The 12,991-nt window shown below is 43.1% G+C and overlaps 1 protein-coding gene across 5 annotated transcripts in view; it reads left to right on the forward strand.

Annotated features, from left to right (window-relative positions):
* DENND11 (DENN domain containing 11) overlaps nt 1-12,991 on the forward strand; it is a 42,130-nt gene that overhangs the window by 19,168 nt on the left and 9,971 nt on the right. For all 5 annotated transcript variants that reach the window (XM_078343610.1, XM_035254561.3, XM_035254563.3 and 2 more), the window contains 2 exons: nt 5,215-5,368; nt 12,843-12,981. In XM_078343610.1, the coding sequence (XP_078199736.1) occupies nt 5,215-5,368; nt 12,843-12,981 (293 nt within the window). The remainder of the gene's footprint in view (nt 1-5,214; nt 5,369-12,842; nt 12,982-12,991) is intronic.

Here is a 12,991-nt window from a genome sequence, read left to right on the forward strand (position 1 = left end):
TACCTCGTGATCTCCCCACCCTCCTCAGCCTCCCAAAGTGCTAGGATTACAGGCGTGAGCCACCGCACCCTAGACATTTGGTTATTTCCTGCTACAAATGATGCTGCATTGAATAGCATGCATTTCACACGTGAGGGGTTTATCTGTATGTTAAATTTTCAGAAATGAAATTGATTCTTCAAAGGATATGTGTATATGTAATTTTAACTTTAATAGATCCTGTCAAATTGCTTCCCATAGAGGTCGTGCCATTTGCATGCCCAGCAGTAACACAAAAGAATGCCTGTTTCATCACAGCATCGCCAACACAAAAATGGAAGGTTGGGAGTTTGGACATTCTAACCTGATGGATAAGAACAGTACCTCAGCATAGTTTTGATTTGTATTTTTCTTATAATTGAGGTTGAGCACCTTTATATATGTTTGAGTCATTTTTATTTCTTACTCTGTGCACCATTTCTAGCCTTTGCTACATTTCGTTGTTTACCTTTTCTTATTTCTAGGAGTTTGTAGAATAGGGAAATTTGTTCTTTGTGATGTAAATTGAAAATACTTTACCACTTTGTCATTTGTCTTTCAACATGACCTTCTTGGCATGTAGGTGTTTTTCTTTGAATTCATTAATCTTTTTATGGCTTCCAGATTTTGAGTCATAGCTAGAAAGGCTTTGCAGCTTGGTGATTAAAGAGGTTATAGGTAACATAAGAGAAGAGACTTGTATGACAGAGTATGAGGAAAAGAAAGAAGCAAGTTAGATAAGCTCAGGCCTAGGCTGGGGTAATTCTTGACTGCAGCAGTCACTTTTACATAAATTCACTAATCTTGATTTCTGCAACACTTGATTTGTGTTTTAGATTTCTTCTGGCTTGTGATGTTCCGAACCTATTCATTTGTATTTCATCTACAACTTTTGCCCTCAGGATCTCTCTAAAGAGTCTTCTTAATGATTATTTCTTATTCATCAGAAGATACTGGAGAACTATTTTATAATTGAGAAATTAAAATAGAAAAGGCAAGGGGGACTGTTGTTGCATAGTGGGACCTGTGACTCGTAACCACATCTTAGCTTGCTCAGATCTCAGTTTAAACACACCAATTCCAAACTAGCATCTGGGGGAGAATGGCTATATTTTGAACGTGGACTGGATATTAGTTTATATTAAGGCATTATTCCTGTTAGGTGGGATCATGGCATGGTGGTTGTGTGTTACATTATTTAAACAGACCTCATCAGTTAGAGATGCCTTACAAAGCATTTATCAGTAAATGTAATGATGTTGGATTTTCTTTAAGACATTCTAGGAAAAAAGTGATGGTACGGTATTGATGTAACCATATTGATCAAATATTGATTATTGTTGAAGCTAGATGACAAATACATGGGGTTCATTATTCTCTTCTTTCTACATTTTGTGTATATGTTTCAAAATGTTCATAGTGAAAAGTTTAAAATGACTAAATATGAAATTACCGTAGTTATTATGGGAAATTTTAAAAATAGAGAAAAGCTCAAAAAAAAAAAATGTCACCAGCCAGACCTATCTACTGTTAACATTTTGTTTTATATCCTCCTAGTATTTTCCCAGGTGCAAATATATGTTATACATACACGTTTTATTTTCTTAAATAATTATTGAGGTCATTCGGTAATTAAATTTTGTAACTTGGTATGGTCACCTTTCCGGTGCATCATGAATTGTAGTTTTCAACATTATTGTGGTTTCACAGCATTTTAGTATATAGATATATCACAATGTATTTAATTGTTTCACTGTTGTTGGGCTTTCAGTTTGTTCCTTATTTTTTTCACCACTGTGAACATCAATATCCTTGTGAGTAAATGCTATTCACACCTAGAAATAGTTCTTTAGGCCACAGTCCAAGAAGTAGAATCATTGGATCAGAGGGCATATACAGTGTATAATTTAATACAAACTGTAAGTTACGCTTCAGAAGGTGGTGCCATTTTATTCCTGCTCCAGCAGTAAATGGGAGTGCTTATTTTTCTACATTTGCTAAGCCAGGAGCTAGAAGGTGATTTCTTCAGAGAGAAATATATATATATTGATTTGTTCATATATATATGTATATATATATATATATATATATGTGTGTGTGTGTGTGTGTATACACACCCATATATACACATGTATAAATACACACACACACACACACACACACACATATTTTTTGAGACAGAATCTTGCTCTCTCAACCAGGCTGAAGTACAATGGCATGATCTTGGTTTACTGCAACCTCCGCCTCCTGGATTCAAGTGATTCTTGTGCCTCAGCCTCCCCAGTAGCTGGGATTTTTAGTAGAGACAGGGTTTCACCATGTTGGCCAGATTGGTCTCAAACTCCTGGCCCCAAGTGATCCACCCACCTCAGCCTCCCAAAGTGTCGGGATTACAGGCATGAGTCACCATGCCCAGCCTGTTCAGACCAATAATTAACACACCAGAGTGATGAAGTATAATTGTTGCACAGAGGCACCTCTGATTCTGACCATGGATGAATTATTGGTAGTGTGGTAGGGACAGGCAGGGTCAGTTGCAATCTGCATGGCCATATATGGCTGTGTTTTATCAGTGAAGGAGCTGTGTGCATAAGGGGAACCCCAGTGTCTCTGGCCCAGCAGCCTGGAGCTTCAGATCAGTAGTAGATATTGAGCCAATTATTCTCTAGTTTTTACAGCGTCATGGCTCTCGGACAGTTTCCATAGGTGGTTTGGCATACATTTCAGTGTGTTGGTTTCTTCATCTCTGCATCCTTGCAGGTAAGTTCACCAGGAAGGGCTCCTTTGACACCATCTTTGAAGACTAACTTATCATCCCGCACTCTGAGCCTTGCTTCAATACTTCTCGGTTTTTCTTGATATTGTGGTTTGACAATCTTGTTTGTTGCAATATCTGTAGTGTTTTTAAATGTTGAGGCTTTCATACAACAGTCACTTAACATTCATCCAAGAACTGCCAACTTACATTTGTTTCTGTGTTCGGATTCCATATTCCATATTATTGCCTTGTTCTGTCCCATCAGTCAGTGATACCTGAGGCAATCAAAGGGCAGAATTCTCCTATTAGCTCTTTGTCTAAAGGACTCCAACTTTAGTACTGAACTTTTTTTTAGAATCTTGTTCAAGTAATGCAGTTTAAAATAGTCAAACACAAAAGACAGCAACTCAGCAAACAATAACCAGAAAATGAAAAAATGTTACCCTTGACAGAGCCCCCTTTAACATAGAAGATAGAGTATTATAAATATAATAAAATGATTCTCAATGTTCTTTTTAGGGAAATTCCATCCTAATGAAAACACCTTTGAACATAATTGCCTTTGTGTGATTTTCTGTGAATCAAACTTTCATCAGTTTGACAGACATCCCTAAAAAGTATCTGAAATCTGCCATCTTCTCCAAATAGTCAGACACAGCTTAGCCACCATGGGTTTCTTATCTAGCTCATGATCATTTGTAAATGTGAGCTAAATGATTATAAGCACCCTGCTTCCAACTAATTTGTTATTCTATCACATCACTACCTCTCTGTCAAAGCTTAAAATGTATAGGAGCCCTGAAATTGGAGCTATCATCCATCTTATATTAGTAATCGTTATATGAATATTGTGATGATTTTTGTTTCTTTTTAAAATATAAATTTGTCTGAAGGTCTCTTGTCATCACTTTGTCATAAGAGCTGTGACTCACTCTGGAGTGGAGATGGGTGGAGAATAGCATGCTATAGTTGGTCAGTGAAAATCTTGACTCTGAGCAGTTTGTGGCATAGTTTGGAGTAAGCCACAGTGGCAGTTTGCAGAGGCAGCGTGGCAGCGGGGAGTGCCTATTTTTAATCACTGCTGTTCCAGGGCCAACCATAATTAGGGATGTTTCCCTTGCTCAGTGAAGCTATATTTTGCTTTTTGTTCATTGATTGATGGAAATTGTAGCACACTGAGAGAATAAAGATGGGCTAAAAGGGTTTTGGCGCCTTCTATTCCTCCCTCAATTAGGGCTTTTCCGGGGCTGCATAACAAAGTGCCAAACATTGGGTGGTTTAAAACAGCAGAAACATACTGTCTCACGGTTCTAGAGTCTGGAAGCCCAAAGTCAGGGTCTCAGCAGTGTGAGTTCCCTCTGAAGCTGTGTTCCAGGCCTCTCCCCATAGCTGCTGGTGGATGCTGGCAATCTTTGGGGTTCCTTGGCTTGGAGATGCATCATCCCAGTCTCTGTCTTCATGTTCACCTGCTGTTTGCTCTATGTGTGTGTCTCTGTGTCCAAATGTCCCCTTTCTATAAGGACAGCATTCATACTGGACTAGGGACCACTCCAGTAACTTCATTTGAACTTGATTACCTATGTAAAGATGCTATCCAAATACGGTCCCATTCTGAGTGAGGTACTGGGGCCCCATCTTTTTTGTGGGGACAAAATTCAACCTATAACACCCTCATTAAACAGTGACAAACAGTCCCCACAGTGCTCCTGCGTTCCACTCAGGGGCAGGATTTTCCACTATCCAAATGGCCCAGGATGTTGGTGCTGCCTGCTGGGTTCTGGGGTCTGGGATCAGCTAGCTAGGCCAGCCACAGCCAGGCTCTGCAACCCAAGCTGGTGGGGCTGGCAGAGAAGAGACTCTGATGCTTTTTATTTCTTTATTGTTATACTTGATGCACAAATTATGAGCCCTGGCGACATCCAATAATAATTGTTTTCGCTTATTTGAGACACTGGGAGTAAGCTGCTCCATATTCTTCTACAACAACAAAGCAAGCAGGCAAGCGTGAGTTTGCTGAACAAAGAGCGGCTTTAGGCAGGGAATTTTAGGCTTCCAAGCTGGCCCTTCTCACAGGAAGCAGCCATTCTCTGGGAAGTGGCAACCAGTCTCCGGCATACCTTGCTCAAGAATAATAGACATTAGTCATAGTCTGTTAATTCTGTCTGTTTCCCATGAGAAAAAGAATGTGTTCCGTGTTGCTGTCAGGGAGTTTCAGGCCCATGTTTGAACTTTTCCTAAGGATCCTCTGTAGCATCAAAGGAGGTGACCTAAGCAACCTCCAGATGGGGATCTTTGGAGTATGTCAGGGCCTTTGCCATGAGTGTTACGGCCTTTGCGAGGGGAAGGGGTAGAAGTGGGAGCAGAGCTGTGACCAGGTCTGTTCTCACTGTGTGTGTGTGTGTGTGTGCGCATGCATGCATGTATATGTTTTTCTGCAGGCACCAGCTGGAGATGCCAGGACATTACTCTCATCTGGCTGCCTTCTATGAAGACAAAAAGGGGGTGCTCCATGCTGGTCCTGGAAGAGGGAGCAGCCTGCCACCTGTCTACTGGCTGCCTTCTATCCACCGATACATGTACCCTGAGATGAAGGTGAGGTTAGCCTTGCTCTTCTTACATGATATTGGATCTGTATCTAGGAATAGTAGCTGTTGATTAAGTTTTAATGAATATAAAAAGTATGTCTTTGGATCATACAAAATGCCTGCTTTTGATAGAGTTGCAACATAAGCATTTGATTTTGTTTAAAACATAAGGCAAGTTATCTTAAACAATATGCTTTCTAGACACCTCTGTAATCATTGTATTAAGGTGAGAGTGATAGATGAGTTGTGAAAAGATGGATTTAATTCTGTTGATTTCTTCTGATATTTTAACACTAGACATTTGAACTAAAGATGAAGTGAAGCGCTTGATGAATATGACATTTCTTAGTTAAGATACTTCAAATTTTACTTCATTTTATATTTGTTTCTGAAGTACTTTGGCTTTGGTACGAGAATATGCCTGTTTACAGTTAGCAAAACACCCGGCAAAGCGTTAGGTGTCGGAAGGGTGCAAATATGACTAAGAACATGAATCTCCTCTTTCTCTTCCTTCTGCTTCCCCTGTGGTTGGTCACAAGATATTTCCGTGGAAACCTAGGCCTCCCCTGGTAGAGAAATTATGCCAAGAGTCCAGGGGAGAACCCTGGGAGATGCCTTGGGAGAGACGCGGCCTCTGAGTATTTGGCTAGGTGGAAAGTGGGAAATGCTCATTCCAGAACCAGGAAAGGTGTGAACAGCAGTGAGAACCATGGTCTGTCACTTTCTCAGCACCTTCGGGGGAGTTAGGCATTGTGCCAGCTATTTCTCTGTACTTGTTGCAGCATTCTTTAAAGTAAATGTTTTTTTAATCCTTGCTTTTTCTGTTTTTTTGGTTTTTTGGGTTTTTTTGGTGGAGATGGAGTCTCGCTTCATCGCCAGGCTGGAGTGCAGTGGCGCAATCTCAGTTCACTGTAACCTTGCCCCCTGGGTTCAAGCGATTCTTCTGCCTTAGCCTCCCAAGTAGCTAGCACCATAGGTGCGTGCCACTACACCCAGCTAATTTTTGTATTTTTAGTAGAGACGGGGTTTCACCATGTTGGCCAGGATGGTCTCAATCTCTTGACCTCATGATCCACCTGCCTTGGCCTCCCAAAGTGCTGGGATTACAGGCGTGAGCCACCGCGCCCGGCCTTAATCCTTGTTTTCCAGCTAAAGCAGCCAAGGCTTATAAAGGGCTAGTGACTTGCTTTAGGTCTTTTTTGAGACCGAGTCTTGCTCTGTCACTCAGGCTGGAGTGCAGTGGTGCAGTCTCAGCTCACTGCAACTTTTGCCTCCTGGGTTTAACTGATTCTCCTGCCTCAGCCTCCTGAGTAGCTTGGATTACAGGCACCTACACCACACCCAACTAATTTTTTTTATTTTTAGTAGAGACAGGGATTTCACCATTTTAGCCAGGCTGGTCTTGAACTCAAGTGACCTGCCCGCATTGGCCTGCCAAAGTGCTGGGATTACAGGTGTGAGCCACTGTGCCTAGGCTGCTTTAGGTCTTATAGCTAATAGGAGATAGGGCCAAGATTTGAACAGAGGTCTGGTGCCACAGTCAGTGAGTGTTTCCTGCCCCACTCCACTGTCTTTACAGAGATATGGACATGGAAAAACACAGGTTCATGGGACATGAGCAGACTAGTTTGGCTGGGAGTAAATGTTTGTCAGCTGGCCATGAGAGAAATGATTGGAGAAATAGGTTGGAATTAGATCGTAGAGAACCTTTAATAGTAGACTTGGAACTTGAATCTTAATAAATACTAATTAGGGACTTACTGGGGAAAAAAGACCATGCTAGATAATTCAAACTAATTTAATATAGGATATCAGTAATATAGGAGTTGGAAGGCCAAAGTAGTAAAAAAGGAGTAGGTAACCAATCTATTAGTAATTATAGCTAAGAGCCAAACACCCTGTATTAGTCTTCTATTGCTGTGTAACAAATTATCCCCCAACTAATGGTTTTAAAATATTACATATTTGTTAATTTCACAGCTTCTGTAAGTCAGGAATCCCAGCATGGGATTAACCAGGTTCTCTATGTCATCTCTCATGAGATGGTATCAGCCAGGGTTTGGGGCTCATCTGAAGGTTTGACTGGGAAGGTATCCACCTCTAAGATCATGTGGGTATTGGCAAGATCAAATTTCTTGAGGGCTGTTTTTGAACTGAAGGCTTCAGTACCTTGCTGGCTGTTAATTAGGGGCTACCCTCAGTTCTTAGCCACATGGGTCTCTCCAGTATGGGGGCTTGCCTTATTTAAGCCAGTAAGAGAGTGTACTAGCAAGATGGAAGTCAGAACCCTTTGTAACCTAATCATGGAAGTGACAGCCCTGCAATGTCACCACATTTTCTTAGAAGCAAATTACTCAGAGGAAGAGAGGATTGCATAAGGCTGTAAATACCAAGAGGCGGGGATCACTGAGGACTATCTTAGAGTTTGCCCGTCACCCTCCCCTAGGGTTGGGGTAACAAAGCAACAGAAGCCGCATGATCAAAATCATGGGAGCCTGCAGGATGGGTCCCTGCACAGCCAGTGCTCAGCTCTCTGAGGGAGGCACCATGTATTTATGCTGGAACCTCTCAGGAGGTGTGGCTCCACCTGTGCTGTGCATGCTAAGTAAGGAAAGCTGGAGGCTGGAGTCACAGGTGTCTTCTGCTGCTGGAGAAATACTAGCCAGAGCAAGAAACTGAAGAGATTTCCTTCTGCCTTTCAACCTGCAGTCCTCGCTTTCCATTGAAGAAATCTAACAGGAAGCCAATTGGCATGTGTTTAGGAAATGTCATTTGGAGGTTTCCCCAAGCCCATAGCATAGGCTGAGAGACAATAATTAAGTGGTCAGAGGGCCATTAGAGGTACTCTGGGCTTGCACTGACCTGAGTCCTGTTCTCTTTCTGTCTGCTTATAACTTGGGCCCATTTTTCCTTCAGAGCTAAATTTCTGTTGGAATTATCAACAAATACACAGGGAGGTGACCAGCATTTGACCTAAATGTATGTGTATTCCTCCCCGTAAGAGTCCAGGGATGAGGGACTAAGGGAGAAAAAGAAAATTGCCTATGCTTTTGAGGATAGCTCATGAACATACCTGTTAGACCCCAGGAGATGCAGGGAAAAGGGTACTGTCGTGGTTGCAGATAGAAATGTGGAATGTCTTCTTTCTAAAAAACAGTATGTTAGCACATCAAAATAAAAAAACATGGCCAGGCGTGGTGGCTCACGCCTGTAATCCCATCATTTTGGGAGGCCAAGATGGGCAGATCACTTGAGGTCAAGAGTTCAAGACCAGCCTGGCCAACATGGTGAAACTCTGTCCCTACTAAAAATACAAAAATTAGCCAGGCGTGGTGGTAGGCACCTGTAGTCCCAGCTATTCGGGAGGCTGAGGCAGGAGAATCGCTTGAACCTGGTAGCCAGAAGTTGCAGTGAACCAATATCACACAACTGCACTCCAGCCTGGGTGACAGAGCAACACTTCGTTTCTAAATCAATCAGTCAAACATATGTGGGTTTTGTTTTGGCAACCTCATTCCACAGGATCTGTCCACCAGAATGATATATGTGAAACATTATTTAATTCAACATTGTTCACAGTGATAGAAAACTAGAAAGGCTATGTATTAAAAGCCATGGTAAATAGTGAACTAGAGCATAAGAAGGTGACATGGAAGGACCACAAGGTCTAATTTGTGTGAGAATAGCAAGGCGCAGAAAACTCATCATCCCTTGGTGTCTGCAGGGCATTGGTTCTAGGTGACCTTCCTCAGACACCGAAATCAGCAGATGCTGAAGTCCCCATACAATAGGGTGTAGTATGTGCATGTAACCTACGCACATCCTCCCATATACAGATGCTCCTCAACTTACCGTGAGGTTCCACCCCATAAGCCCATTGTAAGTCAAAAGTACACTTAATGCTGGCTGCACGGCAGACAGTCCCTGACTCATGATGGTTCCACTTAATGTATGATTTTTCTACTTTATGATGGCACAGAAGCAATGCGCATTCAGTAGAAACCATAATCCCATCAAAGTCTTAAGGAACTTAAGACTGCATCCTGATAAACCCATCACACAGTTGAAAACTTGGTAAGTTGAATCATGGTAAATCAGGGACCGTCTGTGCTTTAAATCATTGCTCAATTACTTACAATACCTCATACAAGGCACATGCTATGCAAATAGTCGTTATACTGTGTTTCTTTTTTCCATGTGTTATGTTTTATTATTGTTTATTTTTCCACATTTTTTTGATCTGCATGCAGTTGGTTGAATCTGAGGATGTGGTATCAGGGGATCCAAAGGGCCAGCTGACTGTATACGTGATATGATCACACTGTTGTTAAACAGTCACAGTCTTTGTTTAGATAGAGACACATACACACCCAGACACAATCATGGAAGCTGTTGATGAGTGTATATTAGGTTATTAAGACATGTATTCCCTGGGATGAGGTAAAATATGGGATGGGTAGGGTAAGCCTTATATGTAAAAAAGACAGGGGCCAGGAAAAAAAGGACATCACTTAAAAATAGCACATATGATATAACAGTACTTGTCATGTATGGAAAATAATGTGTGTGTATACACACACACACGCACACACACATATCTTTACGCTTTTTATTGAACTATAACACTTTAGAGAAATAAGTTTTAAAAAATCATATGTATATAATTCAATGAATTTTTACAGCATCAACACATGTACAAATAAAGACTTCAGTCCAGGCTTGGCTCATACCTGTAATCCCAGCACTTTGGGAGCTGAGGCAGGTGGATCACAAGATCAGGAGTTTGAGATCAGCCTGGCCAACATGGTGAAACCCTGTGTCTACTGAAAATACAAAAATTAGCTGGTTGTGGTGGTGTGTGCCTGTAATCCCAGCTACTTGGCAGGCTGAGGAAGGAGAATTGCTTGAACCCTGGAGGTGGAGGCTGTAGTGAGCCAAGATCGTGCCACTGCACCCCAGCCTGGGTGACAGAGCAAGACTCCATCTCAAGAAAAATAAATACCTTTAAAGAAGTAAGCTTTTAATGTAGAGTCAGATACAGGAATGTTTCCGAGGGAAAAAAATAAACTGGAAAGGAACCAGAGGGAAGAAGACCTCTCTGAGAGGTCCAAATGTGGCTGCTAAATGCTTCCCTGGGAAAATGGGGGAGTGAAAGAGGGATATAGGGGAGGGGATTGGGCCCCAGGCTGGAGGGCTTCCCCAGTGGCAGGCGTATCAGAGCCTACTATGGAAACTGAGCTGACAGTGGTTAGGGAGTGAAAAGAGGATGGAGTGTGGACTTGAAAGGTTGGAGAGAAAACATGAAGGCACTCACTGGAGGCATCAAGAAAAGAGAGTTACCTGTAAAGCCACAGAGAAACAAGGCTGAAAAAAAGGGAAAGAGATTCAGATGAAAGCAGGAGCGATTTCTGTTGCATGTGCAGTGAGCCTGGTAGAGTGAAGAGGGGAAAGAAATCTCTTGAGCTGCCTCAGAACAGAGGACATAGCCCTGTGGTGGCTGCCTGCAGTGCTTCCCCTGGCGTGGGCCTGGGCACAGGACCTGAACTACTTGCAGGTCCCAAGAAGGGCCGTGTTCCCTCAGTCCTTTGTGTGCGAACACCTTCCCTCAGATTCATCCTTATGTCAAAGCTTCAACATCACTTCCTCCGGGAAGTCTTTTTTGTCTCTCCTAGAATGGGATCAGGCACCGTCCAGTTTGCTCCCCCAACCCCCATTCTTCTCGCATCACGGCTCCCATCAGGCTATATTTTAAAAGCTTGTTTACCTGTATCTCCCACTAGCCTATAAAATAAACATTGGGTGAGCCCCACGTGGCCTCCGTGTAGTGGAAGGACAAGTTGGGTGCTTGAAGATAACCAGTGGAAAAGCTGGGAGGAACCAGGCGTGCTTTGGCACCCTTACCTTTCTGGTTGCTGTTAGGCTTTGATGAGAGACAGTGATGGGAGGGATGGGACCAGCCTTGGTCACTTGATGCCTCTCCTCCTCGTGATTTGGGATGTGGTGGCAGAATAGTAGGCATGGGTGGCAAACAGGGCACGCTCAGCGCGGGGTCACATTTATCCTGGCATGTGGTAGGGGAATGGTATCAGTGCAGGAGTGGCACCTTGGAAAGGGAAATCCTCTTCGTGTGGTACAGCCATGGCTTCGGAAGGCCCAGGACAGCCTTGGCCTGGACCCGCAGAATGCAGAGGCTGCCTCAAGGCTCGGGTGTAGGTGCCCCTAAAGGCTGGTAGTTCTGAAACCCTAGCATGCAGCTCAGGAGTCGGTGCCTCTCTCAGAAGTGTTTTTGTCTGTCTGCCTTACATCTGGCATGTCAGCATGGAAGTGACCTTTCACAAAGCTCACGAGGCACAGGGTTTGAAGCCTTTCTGTTTTGCCAGTAACAGCAGTGGTCGCCCCATATTGACTTTTATGTGCTATTTCATGTTTTGTCTCAGGCGGTCCTTAAAACCCTGTGAGGTAGGTGATGATTCCTTATTTCATAGATAAGGGTAGAGAACCAGTAACATTAGCTAACTTTCCCCAGATCTCCCTGTTAGTAAGTGGCAGTGCCAGGATTGGAATTCAGCTTTTCCTGGGATCAGAACTTCCGCTCATAACCCCTCTGATACTCCTTGGCTCAGGGTTCCTAGAAGGCAATTCAGGGGTTGCCAGACCTGTGCAGTTAGTGTCAGAAGGAAGAGTGGGGCCAGCACTATGGCTCACGCCTGTAATCCCAGAACTTGGGAGGCTGAAGTGGGCGGGTCACTTGAGGTCAGGAGTTCAAAGCCAGCCTGGCCAACATGGTGAAACCCCGTCTCTACTAAAAATACAAAAATTAGCTGGGCATGGTGGCGCATGCCTATAATCCCAGCTACTTGGGAGGCTGCGGTAGGAAAATCTCTTGAACCCAGGAGGTAGAGGTTGCAGTGAGCCAAGATCATGCCACTACTGCACTCCAGCCTGGACGACAGAGTGAGTGATTCTTCATGGTCAGAGGTGAAGTGCAGCAGGGATTATTATGCCAGGGGCTCCTACCTACCTGTGACTTCTGCAGACACCTCACTTTGCACAGTAGCAGTCCCCATAGACTTGGGATCTGCCTGGGGACTGCGTGTTCATCATGTTATTACTTACAGGGCTTAGTAATGTTTTCGATTTGAGTTTTCTTATTGAAGCAGACTGTGTCTTTAGAGACACTTTTATTCTGATTTTTCAAAATGTAAATTCAGCTTTGTTTTCTTTGCACCATTCTGAGTAAAATAGTGATCCCTAAACTCACACATCAGTGTATCAGGGAGCTATTATATTATAGAAATCCAGTGTAAAGGTAAGACTTCTAAAGTGAAGAACATCATTTTGTGTGGAAATAAACATCCTTTAATGTATCTGTTTGGTTGTACTTTAGAATTTCGGTGGGAGGGGATTAGATATCTTCTGCTATATTTCTAACAAGCTGTTCCTCCACTCTTCTTCCTCCCCATTCCCCTCAATTTTTTCAGATCACACACCCAGCTGGCTGCATGTCTCAGTTTATTAAGTTCTTTGGAGAACAGATCCTCATCCTCTGGAAATTTGCCTTACTTCGAAAGCGCATTTTGATATTTTCTCCCCCACCTGTGGGTGTGGTGTGCTATAGAGGTAACCAGAA

Source organism: Callithrix jacchus, chromosome 11 (assembly GCF_049354715.1).
Source record: "Callithrix jacchus isolate 240 chromosome 11, calJac240_pri, whole genome shotgun sequence".
In the NCBI taxonomy this organism is placed as follows: Eukaryota; Metazoa; Chordata; class Mammalia; order Primates; family Cebidae; genus Callithrix; species Callithrix jacchus.